The following is a 16,982-nucleotide window of genomic DNA, read 5'->3' on the forward strand; positions in this document are numbered from 1 at the left end:
GTTTATACACAACAATTATTATAATATATATATGCCAGAAACTTCATGAATAATCTATAATTCTTATAAACTTATATTAAATTCCCTGCATCTTTTTGCAGCATATTTAAAAAACGCCCAAAGTAAGTTTGCACCAAAACAAAGCCATGCTATCTGAACATAACATATATATATTATAGAATGTTGCAGAGATGATTAATTCTATAATAAGGTGTGACTGAAATAAGTAATTCCTTGCTTGAGCATGAAATAATCGGTGAAAGATGAAGCAGATAGTCACAATATTATCATCTGAAGCAAGTTATCCTTAATCCAAATCTGAATCACAACCACCACGTGCATGCACAACAGTGATATATATATATATATAGACATATTTTGTGTCATGAAATTCATTCTGCGAACTGATATATGAGAAGTTATAGGAGTTGAAGGTGGAAGAAGAAGAATGTTGGACTGTGGGGCAGTGGTTGTGTCTGTGGTGCTATACATTCTGCTAATGCCAGGGTTGCTATTTCAAGTACCTGGTCGTTCAAGGTGCGTGGAGTTTGGAAATTTTCAGACCAGTGCTGCTTCCATTCTCGTTCATTCGCTTCTCTACTTTGGTCTCATCTGCCTCTTCTTGCTCGCTGTTAAGGTCCACTTTTACATCGGCTAGTTACATGGATTCATTCAACTTCTTCTTCTTTCTTTTTCATGCCTTTCTGTTCTACCCACTTCAACGTTTACGTGTCTTTTTCCTGAGTTCCAACCTTAATTTCTACATATGTTTCTAGTTTCTTTTGTTTCATATTTGGTTACTTTTTCAGAAAGCAATATTATTCACTTTCATCTCTGATACATCTGCACAGGATTTGAGTTACAGCTACTTAAATGTTCTTATCATATTGTCGAGATGAAATTCTAATTTGATAAGTAAAATTTGACTCGATGCTTGTTGAGCATCATGATCTTCCTTTTGATATGGATTTGATTCGTTTAATGTTATCTAAGAACGGGTGCAGTTATTACAGAAGAATAAATATATGTATCACTATGATCAGTTATGAAAATATTGTTAATTTTTGTAAATTGTAATAACTTATTTAAAGATTATATTTAAAATAATTATTCCAGAAGAAATACTGTTAAGAAACACTCCAACGCAATCTTTTAACTACTGGAAAATCATGAATTTACGGCTAAATTGTTTTATTTTGGCATGTTTAAATCCACTATTTAAACTTGTGATCTTTTTCGGTAAATTTTTCCACAAATGTGTTTCTGCGGTAATATTTTATGAAAGTTTTTAAAATTAAAAAATAATATACATAAAAAAAATTATATCTATTTTTGTTGCACACATTTAAGTCATTTACAAAATTCCAATTTCGTTAATTTAATATGAATGATGATAATGATTTAAATAAGATAATTTATTAAAAGAAAAATTAAGATTAATATGTAATTAATAATCTGTTAGTATTTTTTTTTTACTTTATAAATTTAAAATTTAAAATCTGAAATTCTTTTAAAAATAATTTAATATTAACGTTACTTCTATTTTCCTTCTTTTAATAAACTCAGCTAGACAAGTATTAAATATTCATTCTCTAACATCACACGCGAACATTCATTCACAATTTGTTTTTTCAAAGTTGTGAAATAACTTAATCGACGCACACACATTTTTTATTTTTACACGTCCTCTTCGTACAGTTTTTCAGATAATAAAATATATTTTACCAAATCCACTTTAATTATTTAATAAAATATACAATTTTCTTTATTTATTATCCAAGTGACGAAAGTCTTAATAGTTTTTCCTTATAAAGCAAAAAATTGAAGGGTAACGTGTCAACCTACTCAACACTAATCAATGTGGGACTTTTGAACTTGGGCCACAAAAAATAATTGATTCCGTCTTATCTTGCTAGCAAGTCCCAGTAATGAACCAAATTTTGGATTTAGCATATGCGGCCACGTAATGCAATGCTCAATTACTTGCTTTAACATTCATCACTGACTGTGACATGCACCCAAACTAAAACTAAACTATTTTTGCCTTTAGCTCATGCTGCTAGGTGTCTCTCTTCAGTTTATTCCTTGCTTGCATTGATCTCTGCTTCAGTGTCATTCACTTTGATTTTGAGTTTCCTATTTAATTTGTAGCTTCCCATTCAGCACTACTGCTCTAGATATATAATTGTGGCAGTAGAAGCTTAGAATCACTTAGAATATTTTGATAGAAAATGAGTGATTGGGGTCCTGTGGTGATAGCAGTGGTGCTGTTTGTGTTGCTGAGTCCTGGTCTTCTGATTCAAGTTCCAGGAAAAAGCAGAGTGGTGGAGTTTGGGAACATGCAAACCAGTGGAGTCTCTATCTTGATCCACACCATCGTCTTCTTTGGTCTCATTACCATATTTCTTATTGCTATTGGTGTGCATATCAACACTGGCTAATTCCATTCTCTGTTTAATTTAGCTCTGAATTTGATATGTGCTGTTAATTCTGTCAATCGTCGTCTTAAGTTTTTGATACCAAGTTATCCCTAGTTTTTTGGTCTTTAAACTCCAAGTAGAGTCGATAGATATATGTCAAAAATACTCCTACGTTAAAGTCAATTATACAAATCACTTACCTTCTTCTTATTTTACTTATGTATTTGTAGATTCCTATTAAAACTAGTATAATCATGGCCAAAATATCAATAAGTATGTTTTACCTGTAAATATATTAGATTTGTAATGTTGATACATAACCAGAATCCATCGAATTTACAAAAACTTGAAGTTAAAAGCTATCTTGTTCTTACACTTTATCCTAGTTGTTGGATAATGGATAACCATATCACACAAAAGCAAACGTGGGAATGGAATCACATGCAGCTATCCTACACTTATCCTCTATTTAATCGTGGTGTAGAAAACTTTAAAGGGTCATTATATAAAAAATTCCATTGACAAATGTAAAGAAACTGATTTTTAATTCATTTCACTGCTTTATAAGAACTGGTGACATCAATGATCATTTTTTTTAAAAAATAAAATAAATGGGACTAGTATTAAATGTTATTTTCAAACACTCCATTTACTCTATCAGTACAGATTTCACATCATTTGCTGAAAGAGAAAAAGAAAGCGTCATAAATATTTCTGGTAAAGACTACCAATCAACAAATTCAACATACATGTTCCCATCAGAGCTAAAGATATTGGGTGGATTATAAGTTCATTTTGGCAACAAAAACCTAAATTAGGTATTAATCAGTGACAAGATAATAATCTTCATCGTTCATCAATTACCCTCGATAGCACATAGCAATTACGACATGTAAATCAATGGTATCAGCTATATACAGCTTCAACAGACATCAAACACAACAACCATCCGATTCCAAAAAAAGATTTCTTGATCCAATGCAAACTCTGTTTCTCAGGAGTCAAATCATATTTTCCTTCTCTTTCTGTTCTACATCTGAACAAAGGGAAATTCAACAGCCTATGCTTGAGAAATTAGCAAGATACGTGCCAAAATAAAACAAGGTAACAGTGTTTCCTTAATTTTTCAGAATTTACAAAGCTATTTCTTATGCACAGAGATAAGCCACATCCACCAAATATCACGATTCCTGCATCCGCTAAAAGGAGAAGCTTCGTAATCTTTAATAATGTCTTGCTGAGGTAGCACAAAACCCTCCATCCTTCTCCTCGTTTCTCACTTCATTAAGCTACCACGCTGTATCCAACAAAAAAATAATAATTAGTGAAGTGATTAGGCTCATCATGCAGATTAACAAATTCAAAACAGTAGTCCAATAAGATGGACTAATTGAATTAAAACGGAACATTGTAGAAATTTGCAACAAAAACATGATAATCAAAACTACTACTACAGTATATGTAGGGTATGAAAGAACGTGTGGTAAAAAAGTTGATCAAAGCCCATTGAAGCTACTCTGAACATCTCAGCATACAGTGCAATCTTCCAGAAAGTTGAATAACAAATTAACAATGATTGCCCACTAAGAATATTCAAAAGGAAACTAGCTAGATGCAATTAACTCTGTATATTCCAAGTAGAAATAATTTCAAAGATAATAGTTGGTCTTGCATATCCTTTCTTTTTCGTGTTCATTACAGATTATGACTAGAATTAAATAAAACATTAATTTGATCTGATAATTTAAAATTAATCATGCAAAAATTATTGTTATCCAATTTTAACCAATCCTGATATCCAGTTCCTTCTCTGGACAGACCAACTAACCAACCAAAGCTTCAAAGATTCGTTCTTTGAACCAAACAAAAACAGGTCAAAAAGAGAACTTTATTGTTGAGCTTTCTCCAAAACAGATCACTTTGCATCCTGTTGGCTATTTCTTCAAGCAAGTTTCAGACCATAAAGGGGAAAGTAAATTCGTCACGCATCCATCCCAATAAAGAAAAAATAAACTAAAATTCACAAATTCTAAAAAGGATAAAACTCAAATGTACTGTTTACTCTGTTTTTCGATTAAAATTGAAAAGTTTACTTCAAAAATACTATTCAAGATTGGTACAATCTTAATGAAAACCACAAACCTAACCGTAGAACAACTTAAACAATACATCCTGATTTTTTTTCCATAAACAACATTAATATTAAGAATCTAACTCTGTTTTCACTTTTTCATAAAAATTTGAAAATTATAAGCAAAAACACAATAAAACATAAGAAAATAGACCATAGTCTGTGTGATAAATCGCTCGTATCACAAGCTATCATTCACTAATCGGAAACAAAATTAACATTTTTCATTTAGTTTTCGTGAACTTACCGGGAATGTCCTTACGCGGCGAGGGTGGCGCGGTGGCGTAGCAGAGAATGGAGCGGCCGAAGACGGATAGGCTGGAGAGGATTCCGGCGACGTAGAAGAGCATCACCAATCCCAGAACCCACGGCATCAGCACGAACCCGATGAAGAACGTCACCGATCCACACAGCATCAGAGCCAGCGAAATTCCCAGCAGCAGCGACGCGAACCCGGCCGGCGATATCTGGGCCGGCGGCGATCGCCGAGACGCCCCCTGCGGGACGATGTGGGAGAAGGGCAACGGCGTGGGAGGCGATCGGATGAGATTGAGAACGAGAGCGGAGAGGTCGTACAAGGCGCGAGATTGTTGGTCTTGGTGTCCTCCTCTTGTTCCTCTCATGATCGTGTCTTGTTTTTTGTTTTAGCTTATGTTGTTCCTGAAAATCCGGCGAAACAGAATAGTAATAGGAGGCAAATGGATAACGTTGATCGTTGAAGAAAGAAAGGGTGAGAGAAATGGTCTTGGATGCTGTGATCATAAGAGAGAAAAAGTGAACTTGATGATGTATTTATGTAATTATAATGATTGAATGGAAACAAGAAAAAGGGGTTTGGATTGGATGAAAAATATAAAAAAAAGGGAAAAAAAGGTGTTTTGGGTGGGAATGCCAAGGAGGATAGAGAAGATAGTAGTTTTGTTGAAGAAAGCTTGAAAAGTCACAATCTCATGTTTGTTCTTAATGAAAAGGTTTAATTACATGTCTGCTTCATGCATGCATATACACATAAATCCTACATTTCAACTCTATCCATATTCAGATCCATATCTAACTACAACAGACTCCTGTCTCTGTTTTATACATAGAAAAAAAACACAATAAATGGAACAGAAATAATTAAGAAATAAATGGTAAAAATATTACCTGGTTGAAAATAAAGCAGTATTCTTCTCTGCTTCATTATTTCACTGTTTTTAATTCTTCAATTTTTAAATTAAACACTGTTTTTAAAATTATTATCTACCAACTAAATACATTTATTGGAATAAATTTCTTAAAATTAACATTTCCTATTAATAGAATATTATTTCTATCAGAAGCTAGAAACATATAAACATTATTTTTTTCATCTCGGTACAGAAGATATGTATTACTTATTGTCTATAATTTCAATTTAAAAATGTTATAGTTTTGTTTTATCATTACGGTCTATTTTTAAAATATTAATATTCTATTGTCCAAAGAGAGACTCGTTCTTACGAAGAGTAAAGAAGAAAAAAACATGTTGCAAGAGATTAATGTTTAAAAGTTTAACGGTTTACACTAATTTTGAGTAATACTATTATTTACTTATATAAGGAGTTATTATTCTATATACATATTGTTGCAGTCTAAATTTGACGAATTAAATTTCGACAATAAACATCAAATTAAAAATGAGTATAAAAGTGTATTTTCATGTATTTAAAGCAAAAAGAAAAAGTATTATTCTCATGGCACATAAGAGCTTATCTTGTTCGAATTTTAATTATATTTTCTGAAAAAACTTTTGTATTTATTATTCCGTGTCGCCGTAACCTTTCAATTTTTCTATTAAATAATAATCATTCATCTACCACAATAGTTATCATTATTGTTACCGAAAATGTTCCTTGAGGATAATCATGTACATTTTCATACATAATTACATTGTTAATCATGTACATTATGTACAATAAATTAATTTGTTAAGTTTTGCATAATTATTTATAAACTGAAAAATATTTTTTTGAAAAACTTTTCATTATCCTGGTTCTCATTATGCTTTTCTGTAAATTCATCCCTTTTGTATTATTTATACAAATATAAGTTTATTATAAGACATGAGAAGGTGAATTGAAAGGGTGCAAACAATAGATTTATTAATAAAGGGAAGAAAGGGTGATCCAAACAAGGAGGTAGCTAAGTAGTTATGTGGTGTTTATGAAAGCTCACACACAAAATCACTGCTTATGTTGTTCCTACAAGGTAGAGTCTATTACATATACTATCACAGATTTCCATTTTCCTTTCAAATAAAATTTCATTTCACAGTTCAAACTCTTTCATGGTAACCATCCTCCCATGAAATTGTTCATGCTCTGGCCTCCTGTTATCACTGATACTGGATCAGGTCGATATCTGCGGTTAAACATATTCAAATTATTAGAACATAGCTCCACCATTTCATCAACATAATTATTTGTTGTTTCTAGTCTACATCAAATCCCAACAACAATGTTTTTGTCTGCTAGTAACCAGAAACAACCATGCATCGGAATTTAATGAAGAGGAAATTGATACCCCATTTGTAATGTTGGCTCACACTCCAATGGTTGAAAGAGAGCATCGCCTTGGTGTTGACCTGGATGACGGTCATACCCCATTTCTTCACCACTGGGATTCAGTTGAAATTGATTTATTTGATATTCTTCCAACTGCCAAAAACAGCATAAGTCACTCAAAAAGCTTCTGTCTAGTTCAGGACACCTTTGTACATTCAAATTTTATCGTTAAATCACATCATAGAACACCGTATATGAACTTGAATGTTGAAATGTTTGTTACCCTTTGTCTGAGAGCTGTGTTTGCCTCACCTAGCAAGTGTTCCTTCACATGTGACATAATTGAACTGGTTAATTAGCAAGGGAATCACTGGGAAGAATGACAATTAAACATTGGAAAAGGAATTGAGAATTGTTCTCATACCTTGCGCTGACTATCAGAAAGCTGATCCAGCATGAATTGGGTCTGTAGAATGTCATGCAGTTACGAAAATAATACATATACGACAAAGATCATTCACTTATATTTTTAGATATGATATTCGTATGAATTTTTCATCACTGACAGACATACACTTTTTGACGAAGATAAATTAATTTGTTCTAAATCATTTTCAAGCTGAAATTGGCAACGATGGAAAATTTAGTTGGTACCCTTGTTGATCTGATTTGCTTCAAAGACGAATCTAGCTGCCTTTCAAGTGATTCAAGCTCATTGCTGCTTAGAGGGCCAAGATCTTCTCCCATAAGGTTCCTGATGATTTTAAGTCAGACATATATATATTATTAACTTTATACATATATATGTAGCATGTCCTAGATAATATAATAGAGCATGTTTACCTTTGAAAACGTTGTAGAGCTTCGTACCGTGCTTTCAGCTTCAAATATTCTTGTTGACTGCTTAACTCCTATAGTAATGGAAGCAAAATCATAGCAGTTACCTAATTAAGGGAAGATATACGAAGTCATACATAATGATTCATGAATCTATAGATCGCTTTGGGGGTACGAGGACAACTATGCCCTAAGTAGTTCATTGGAGAAGGAAGTAAATGAAACCAATTAACCTGTTTAGAACGCGCACCACCATCATCAAAGCATGAAGGAGCGATTCTTCCACACACGGTGAGAAAATTACTCAAAAAATACACACAAAAGTTCAATTACATCTGAGTGGTCATTATGTTGATGGAACTACACTCACCTAACAGTTTACTTTTAATTTTTATGTTTAGCAAATTAACAGAACAAATTCTAGTAAAATCCCAGCATAAGTGGTTAAACTGGTGTTTCCTGAAAACAACTGAAATGCCGATCAAATTCAGTTTTTTCTCATAATTGTTGCCTCTCCAAATGAAATTCTTTGGTAGTGGATAAACCAAAACCACGACAACTTGGAAATAACCAAGAATGTTTTATATGCACAGTTGCTCAATTAAATAGGGTGTATAGGATAATCACCAATACCAAGGCTTCTTTTGTTGACGCATTGGCCTCGGGCGCTCCATAGTTACATTTCTGATACCTCTCTAGCGTTTTCAGCATGCTGCACGTTCACACCGAATAGTCAAATAGTGATTAAACATTCAGAAAATTATTCTATTTCCACAACTAAACAGAACATGTAGACACACTAAGAAGTACTTATGCATCCGAAAAATGTATGTATAGCCCTTAATGTGCATCTTCTTTCGATCTTCAAACACCGCTGTTGTTTTTACAGCAGAAAAGCAGCTTTGGGAGATGCAAATTTGTAATGAGAAGCCAATATATATATAATCTAGAAAGAAAATCTTGGTTTGTCGAACAAGCCAGGCATATTGAAACATATATAACTGATTGAAAGTCATATCAAACAGTTTATGCTTATTATAATGGAGAAGGATATTATGTAGACAAATTATTGACCAAAGAAACAAAGTGATGAGCAAATTGAGGCAGAGAATTGGTAGCCTTACAAATGAGTAAATAAATAAATAATGTAAGAAAAATGCTCAGGCAAATAAAAAAGAAGTTTCGAATGATACATGAGAAGGAAAGAAATGGTGGAAACAAAGAACTAATTGCAGGAATAAAATAAACCCTAGGTAGGGCCAAAGATGTAAATTAGAGAGTGCCTTGCCTTGGTTAAAAGAAAATGAAAAAGTGGACATGATTTAGGTTTTTCAAGTGAAAATTAGCATACACTAGCTAATATTGTTATTATATTATATAAATAATACATGACACAAAAAAAAAATTAATGATGTGGTTCTTTTCCGAACACTTATTGCATAGAAACAGAAGCCTGAGCAAAACCAGAAAGTGTTTTGAGTAAAAGATTTTGAACCAGATCTGCGAAGAACTTAACAAATGAAGCAAAAAAAGAAATTTGGGATGGGTGGGTTGAGAACCGAAAGAGGGTAAGAAAGAGAAAGGCGAAGGCTTGAGGAAAACCAAAATTAAAGAAGAAGGAAGAGATAGAACAGTAAATACAACAGTGATATCTCTTTGCGTTTCCAGTTGCAGATCTAACATCAACATAGCCGCAGAAACACTGAAGATGCTAAAAACGCCGAGACATTCACAGAAACGGAAAAGCTCGAAACAGTGAAAGAAGAAAATAAAGTTTTTAATATCGATGCTGTTTTGGTAAAAGTAGAATTCAGAAGGTGGCAAAGGGTAGCTGGTGTTCTTGAATCACTGAAAACAGCAAAAATCAAAGGAAGAGGGCTTGGAAATCTCGGAAGCAAAATTCATTTAAAAGCGCACAAAATCGAAGAAGAGAAAGGTGCGGAGAACAAGAAAAGCTAGGTCCTGCAGTTCCTTTTTCTGTGCTACCACGTTCTATGCGCAAACATAACATACATATCTGTGATCAGACATAGACCAAGAGAGAGAGAAGGGGGTTTGTAGTAGTTTTCTTATGTTACTCGTGTCCATTAATTCTTACTTATTCTTAAACCTTTTGCTGAATATACATATATATAGATGTAGATATAGAAGTACCTTGAAGTGCTGCAAAACTCGTACAACTTTCCTCTAGTGGAGAAGATGATGAGAGCAAGCTCGGCATCGCAAAGAACGGAAAGCTCATAAGCTTTCTTCAAAAGCCCGTTTCTTCGTTTTGCAAAGGTCACTTGCCTGTTGATCTTGTTCTCGATTCTCTTCAACTCCACTCTTCCCCTTCCCATCTCTCTCTCTCTCTCTCTCTCTCTCTCTCTCTCTCTAACTCTCTCAACTTCTCTTTCTCACATCCACTCACCAAATTCTGAATATATAAAATCTCGATCACATGTATGTATATATATATATATATATATATATATATATATATATATATATATATATGGTGTAAATTGTAAAGCGTGATATATATATATATATATACCGAGAGATACGTGTATTATTGTATTGTCCCAGCAAAAGCATGGTTATGAAGGGAAATGGGAACGCTAATGGATGCATGGTTATTGAAAAAAAAAGGGATTGTTGTTCTCTCTCTAGCTGTCTTTTTCTCTTAGCTTAATTTGCTACATTCATCCCCTGTGGCCTGTGCTTTCATTGATGATAAGGAGCCATCCAAAGAAAGAAAATGCTGAAATTCAGATTTATTGTGAGTATGGTAAGAGAGTAAATGCAGTTTTGTGGAACACGTAAAGTGGATACTGCACTGCCAGTTGATTGAAAAGTGGGATTCGATCCGACGGTGCTCAAAAGAGTGCGCCAAAGCAAAAATCGGAGAAACCCTAAATAGGATCCGTGACCAGTAATCATGATTGCCCATTGAAACCAAGAGAAAGATGGTTATTCCATATCATAACAGTGCCACGTGTCGAAAGATGAAGTGGGAAAGGACTTGATTTTCTGCTGACTTTTTCGTGCTCAGGCAATCATGTGAACTAACCTTAAAGATCCTCAACCTCGTAGTTGTAGGGTAGTTCGTATGTTACATCATAAATTTACCCAACTACCCCTATTCCTTCATAGATCTACTACGCCTTTCTCAATTCAAATTAACTTCCTTCCTTTTATTAATAAACAAATTAAAACTCTAATTATATATCTTTTTATGATTTCTACTATTTTATAAAGACTCAGAAATTTAATTAAATTTTAATTAGTATATCAAAATAATTGAAAACCTCATTGAGTTTTTAGTTATAAATAAGTTCTATTATATATAATTTGTTTACATGAAAAACTAAACAAAGAATCTTAGTAAAAGATCGCAATTTTCAATTACTGCGTGTTAAGTATGTTTAGGTCAAAGTTCTTTGAGAGTTGTATTTTTCCTTTTTACTGATAAAAAAATTGGAAATCCTCTGGTTCTAAATTTACGATAATTCAAAAACTTAAACAAACGTTTATAATAATAAAAAGTGATAACTAAAAAAGGAAAAGAAAAGATATTTCTACGGAAGACATTTAATGGACATTAAATATGTTTGATTAAAGTTCAAACCATCCCAAAATAAAAACTATAGCAGGTATGATATTTATTTAACTCATCAGTTAGTCTTTTTGTTTAATTAACTAACGATTTTATAAATTTTTTTTAACTCTTCATAAGTTAATCGATAATAGTAGGTTATACTTACAAATACTTGAGAAAAAGTAAATAGAAAATTATATATTAAAAAATTGCAACATACTTTCGGAAATAAAAAACAATTAATTTAAGATCTATTAATTGTGATTTAAAATTAAAAATTGTAATGTGAAAGTAAGAAAAAACCAATACGAGTGATTATTTATCGATAGTGATGTATTTTGGTGAATTGAGATTGTTTTGGGGTAATTTTAGAACAGTTTTGGTAAATATTGAAGTGTTAGAGAATATTGATTAATGATTAACCATGGTCCAATTTGCTTGTAAAGACAGGAAAAGAAGCTTGATTTGGAAAGTGGTGTTAAAGTTTCCGCGTTCTCCTTTTTCGCTGTTTCAAATTCAAAATTTAACAAGAGAGCAGTTTGGCACTGTGTTAGAATCATCTGAAAATGACATAACAATGGCGTATTACGCAATTACCATTTCCAGAATTTTTGTGGAAGAATTCTTAGTGAATAATCAAGTCTTATTTCTGAAACCCAAGACAGAAAACCTTGTTTCGATTGCTAATGAGAAAACCTTAAATTCCACCATTGACAGTGTTTGAAGGGACGAGAATTTATTAGAACAAGTCTGAAAATGATTAATATGGCGTTCTGTTTCACATGAGGTATCAAGCAGACACGACGTTACCCTTGCAGTCAAAACATGCGATTCTAGGATTATAGTTCTTGACACCTTGTTTTGTGGAAAAGTTCGGAAACCAGCATGATCCATGGTTCTAATACCTCATGACATGCCAAATTAGCCGTTTGTCAGAAGCTTATAAGGGCCTGTGTGGTGTTTGTATACATAAGGCAATTACAATAATAACTCTATTTTAACTTGAAGTAAGAAAAGTTTAGCCATTTTTGCTTCTGGGCATTAATAATCATTCCTTTTTATCTTACAAGAAGAAGTGAAGAAGTGCATGATGAATATGAATGTTGTAGTGATGAACAACGAAGTGAACAATCTCAAGTCTGATGCCATATTCGAGATAAAAACATGATGGGACCCACCAGTCTACCACTCTGCACTGACATTGTGCATGGGCCAAAGAACACGATGAACGTGGTTGATCACAGTGTATTGTGAAAGTGATTGAGAGAAAAAAAGAAGAAGAGAAAGTTGAAAAATGAAGGGTGAATGCAGGATGGGCAAAGCAGCATAGAGATGTGAGATGCTTTTCCATTTAAAGATGAACAACATCTGCATCAATAATAATAACACCTACATCGCATTCCAAATTTGGCATTGCCATTTAAACATGTCACATCTCATTGGACCGTAACCTGTTGCAGAGTCTAAGACGAAGCAGCTATGGTGGCAGGTTATAGGTGCATGGTACTCTCATCATCATAAATTCAAAATAAAAATATATAATTAATGTGAGACAGTGATGCATGTGATCATTTCTTATTCCATGAATCAACTCCACATCACTTCCAAACCTTCTTATCTGCAATCTCTTTCTTATGGCCAATCATTCATCCTTTCTTTCCAACTATGGAACAAAAACATACGTTTCATTCCTTTTTTTATATTTCATTTTCTATCTTCAAAAACTTTCACAACTCTCTTTATTTTTAAAAATATACTATAAATTTTTTACTTACTTTCATATTACCTTTTTTTATTTTGTATTTATTTTTTCATTAAAAAAATACAAAAAGTTTAATACTTTATAACCGTTTTACTTTTATATTTTATATCACATAAATATAAAACTGTCTCATTCTACCATTATTTATTTATTTAACCTTTTCTTTGTTACTGCTCTCTTTATATGATTACTTCGTTTTCACTGCGATGCTTTTTTATTTCACGTTCTCACTTCTTATCAGTAAATATAAAATAGAGATTTAGTTTTCTATATGATATCATGGCAAGTCATCCAAAGTTTAGTGTCACTTTTAATAGATATTATCGTATCATATAATTTATAAATCACTTATACATTATTATACAAGTTTAATTGTGAAAGTTCACCGTTTGTTAACTTATAAGAAATCAATTTAACTATTATAATTAAATGTTAATTCAATATAACAAATATATTTTTAATTCATTTTTTATAACTTTAATTAACTACTATTAATTACCCACGTCTGGTCAAGCTTAGAGTGTTTTATGAATTAGTTAGGTCAATTATTTTGGAAATGGTCAATGCTTAACAGATTTCAAATTCATGAAGAAAATAAATAAAATGAAATTGTTATTTTAAATGAAAGAAAGAAAGAATGTCAATGACTTGTCTTTTACGAGGCATGTGATGAACATGTAAGAATGAGGATGTTTGTCCACAATCAGCTTTCTCTCTCACAAAGATGCATCTTATTCAAATCTTACACAAGAGTTTATTCCACTAGTTCAAAAATAGCTTTTAATTTTTATCATTCTACATCAATTGATTTTACTAGTTAATCTTTTACTGACAAGTGATAAGATTTTATTAGTGACTTAAATAATATTAATGATTAAAATAGAATTTTTGTTGTTGTTTAGAATGGGAAAATTTATCTGTACAAGACTCCAAATAAGCAAAAAAGTTTAGATCTTTTATGAACAATAGTAAGTATGAATAATTATTATTAAGTGAATATTTCTTATATAATTCTAATTGTATTTATAGAATTAATATGGACTGTGTGATCTAGGTTTTTATTGAAATAATACTTACCTCAAATATATAATAATAAAATAGATAATAATGATATAATGATATCTCATTATAAATAATAATTATAATACCAAATTATCATACTAATTATAATATGTAAATATTATTTTAATAGACACATGATTAGATTACTTCAAAATAAAGAAGTTTAATATAAACTTTATTAAACTGATGTTTTTTAATATGTCTATATTGAATGAAATAGGAACACTAATAAACTAAAAAATGTATGATAATATATTGGCAATTAAATATAAGTTTTTTACATTCATTAAAAAAAACTAACTTAAAATATCATTTACAATCAACGTACAAGGATCGGAACATGATTATAAAGAGTAAACTAATTCATTTTAATATTTGTTATTAAATCATGTGTTAGATGCGGGTCATCATCAATGCATGTATTATTGATTCTTAGATAAAAGTAAAAGACAACAAAATACGAATAAGTACCAAAATTTAGAATAAATTAATATTAATTTAGATGATATGTAACATATATGACAATAACCAATAAAATATAGTTTACAAATATTTAGTAGTTAGATTTTCTATTTACATTAATATGAAGTACACTTGTTTATCATATTAATTAAATATATTATGCTACTCTCCTTTTTTTCACCAAACAAATTTATGATTTTACTCAGAAAACAAAATATTTGTTTAAAAAATAAAATCGACTCAACGTAAATAATGGACATGGCGGACATGACAAAAAGGAAATTACATCATTTATAAAAGTGACGAAAAAACGTCATTTTTAGCTTACCAACATTAATTGAAAATTGTCACGCATTCTTTTTACTGAAACCTCTTTAGTAATTTTATAGCAAGTCTGTTATTAATTTATTACCTAAAATTATAACAACTGGATAAATTAATTTTAAACTTAAAAAATGATTCAATATGTAATGGAAATTATATATATTAACAGTCAATTTAATTTTTGAAAAATATAATAGACGATCAAATTGATCTCCGAAAAATAAAGAAAATAGTATCACAAGGTATAGATTATCGGCATATAGTGTATTCACTCAAGACTTCCAAGTTAACAAAAATAAAAGAAATAGAAGAAAAAATGGAATCGTCCATGTACCACTTTTTTTTAGAAAAACAAATACAAAGAACTCGTTTTACTACTTTTATTGAATTAATAAGACTTTAAATTAATTAAACTCGTGATCGTTAAATTTGATTTTGTCACATCAAAGTCATGGCTACGGTTTTGGTACAATTTTAAAGGTCAACTTGAAGTTGTGTTATGAACGACAACTTTTTTTTTGTAACGAAATTATGCTTATGGATTACAACCAATCCATTATGATAAATATTTTAAAAAGTGATTATTCTCATATTTTTGAAAAGAAATATTCATCAATTTGGTGGCGTATAAGAAAAAAAATCATATAAATTGCTAATATAAAAGATCTGGGAGTATTTTCAACATAAAATATATCTTAAAACTTCATATATTTGTATATTTTTCATCTTTATACGTGACTAAACTTTCTTAATTATCCTAAATGTGTAATTTTTAACTAATATTTGAATTGTTACTAAAATTAACGTGTTATATATGTTGGGTATCTGTGACGTGAGATATTAGCGGCAGTGGTGCATTTTCCATTAACAAAATAAAATTCTTTCTGAAGGGTTGTCCATGGAATATTTGCCCAACAAAAATAGTGGAAAGAATATGATATAATATGATATATATATACGTCATTTGGAATAATGAAGAGTTATTGTGGTCTTGGCACCAACTTATATTTAAATATTCCAATGGAGATGCAGATCAGCCTAACAATGTTTAAATATCAATCAAAAAGTTTTTGTTTCTTCAAACTTCAACATATGTCATGAACACTCTATACTTTATAAACTCGTATCACGATATTTCATATTAATACAGTTCAACCAAAATTTAATATAATTTGATCAAAATTTGATACAATTCGATTAATATATGAAATCGTTCGAAAGACAACTAGTTTTAACTCGGACATCCTATCTATTTTCATGTAAAAAATAAAAAAATTCAACATGTTTCCATGTTATTAAACTTTGGATGATAAAAAAAAAAGACAGGTTATCAATTCGTTTTTAATTGACAGACCAACTTGACCCAAAATAGATGAAATTGAATTTTTTTCTCCCTCTACCAATTAATAACAAATAATATATAAAAAGATAGCTTATCCACGTAACTACCATGCATCTCTAAATATAATATTTTTTTAAAAGTTCCTCCTTAGCCAGAACTTTATTTTGAAGTCACTTATCATCAAAATAATATTTGAGGGTGCTTTTGTTTTCCATATATCCCTGGAAAATTCGGAATCTATTCTTAAATAATCTTCTTAATTATAAGACTCTTAAGGAATATAACATCCACCAATAGGGTGGTACAGGCACTGAACAAGTTTATTGATTAATTTATCCTTTGTTTTGATGAGAAAGTTTGTGCATGATATTATAACTAAAAGCTACGCCTTATGTTTTAAAATTGATATTGTAATATGAAAATTGTATTTGTGTCTGAAGAAGAGTAGGTTGAGCTGAGGATGTGATTCCTTCCAAATATTGCAATAGAATCAGAGCAACGGCTAGCTGATGGAATTTAATACCTTGTACCATCCAA

General features: G+C 31.1%; 4 protein-coding genes across 5 annotated transcripts; 2 read left to right on the forward strand and 2 right to left on the reverse strand.

Annotated features, from left to right (window-relative positions):
- The first annotated feature begins 263 nt into the window (after positions 1-263).
- LOC124829877 (uncharacterized) lies at positions 264-994 on the forward strand. Its single transcript, XM_047303462.2, has one exon. It carries the CDS (start codon positions 449-451, stop codon positions 656-658), a length of 210 nt encoding a protein of 69 aa, XP_047159418.1. The 5' UTR covers positions 264-448; the 3' UTR covers positions 659-994.
- A 1,068-nt stretch (positions 995-2,062) lies between these two features.
- LOC124829878 (uncharacterized) lies at positions 2,063-2,630 on the forward strand. Its single transcript, XM_047303463.2, has one exon. The coding sequence runs from the start codon at positions 2,232-2,234 to the stop codon at positions 2,439-2,441; it is 210 nt and encodes a 69-aa protein (XP_047159419.1). The 5' UTR covers positions 2,063-2,231; the 3' UTR covers positions 2,442-2,630.
- A 722-nt stretch (positions 2,631-3,352) lies between these two features.
- LOC124829872 (uncharacterized) lies at positions 3,353-5,433 on the reverse strand. The gene is made up of 2 exons (XM_047303457.2): positions 4,799-5,433; positions 3,353-3,717 (listed from the first exon to the last, which is right to left on the reverse strand). Exons 1-2 carry the CDS (start codon positions 5,172-5,174, stop codon positions 3,710-3,712), a joined length of 384 nt encoding a protein of 127 aa, XP_047159413.1. The 5' UTR covers positions 5,175-5,433; the 3' UTR covers positions 3,353-3,709.
- A 1,215-nt stretch (positions 5,434-6,648) lies between these two features.
- LOC124829873 (MADS-box transcription factor 1-like) lies at positions 6,649-10,334 on the reverse strand. 2 transcript variants are annotated; one of them, XM_047303459.2, is made up of 8 exons: positions 10,068-10,334; positions 8,547-8,625; positions 7,920-7,987; positions 7,731-7,830; positions 7,501-7,542; positions 7,360-7,401; positions 7,096-7,229; positions 6,649-6,933 (listed from the first exon to the last, which is right to left on the reverse strand). In XM_047303459.2, exons 1-8 carry the CDS (start codon positions 10,250-10,252, stop codon positions 6,858-6,860), a joined length of 726 nt encoding a protein of 241 aa, XP_047159415.2. In that variant the 5' UTR covers positions 10,253-10,334; the 3' UTR covers positions 6,649-6,857. The 2 variants fall into 2 exon arrangements, with proteins under 2 accessions (XP_047159415.2, XP_047159414.2); XM_047303458.2 differs by having other exon boundaries at positions 8,541-8,625.
- Positions 10,335-16,982: the final 6,648 nt, after the last annotated feature.

The sequence above is a fragment of the Vigna umbellata genome, chromosome 5, assembly GCF_029865625.1.
Source record: "Vigna umbellata cultivar VRB3 chromosome 5, Vumbellata_1.0, whole genome shotgun sequence".
NCBI classification, from domain to species: Eukaryota; Viridiplantae; Streptophyta; class Magnoliopsida; order Fabales; family Fabaceae; genus Vigna; species Vigna umbellata.

Bases quoted from the DNA above. Each gene is read 5' to 3' on its own strand.
- LOC124829877 (XM_047303462.2), top strand. From the start codon at position 449: ATGTTGGACTGTGGGGCAGTGGTTGTGTCTGTGGTGCTATACATTCTG.
- LOC124829878 (XM_047303463.2), top strand. From the start codon at position 2,232: ATGAGTGATTGGGGTCCTGTGGTGATAGCAGTGGTGCTGTTTGTGTTG.
- LOC124829872 (XM_047303457.2), bottom strand. From the start codon at position 5,174: ATGAGAGGAACAAGAGGAGGACACCAAGACCAACAATCTCGCGCCTTG.
- LOC124829873 (XM_047303458.2), bottom strand. From the start codon at position 10,252: ATGGGAAGGGGAAGAGTGGAGTTGAAGAGAATCGAGAACAAGATCAAC. The intron at 7,543-7,730 runs GTACCAACTAAA...GACATTCTACAG, and splicing joins AGCAAATCAGATCAACAAGG to ACCCAATTCATGCTGGATCA. The intron at 7,402-7,500 runs GTATGAGAACAA...TCACATGTGAAG, and splicing joins TTTCTGATAGTCAGCGCAAG to GAACACTTGCTAGGTGAGGC.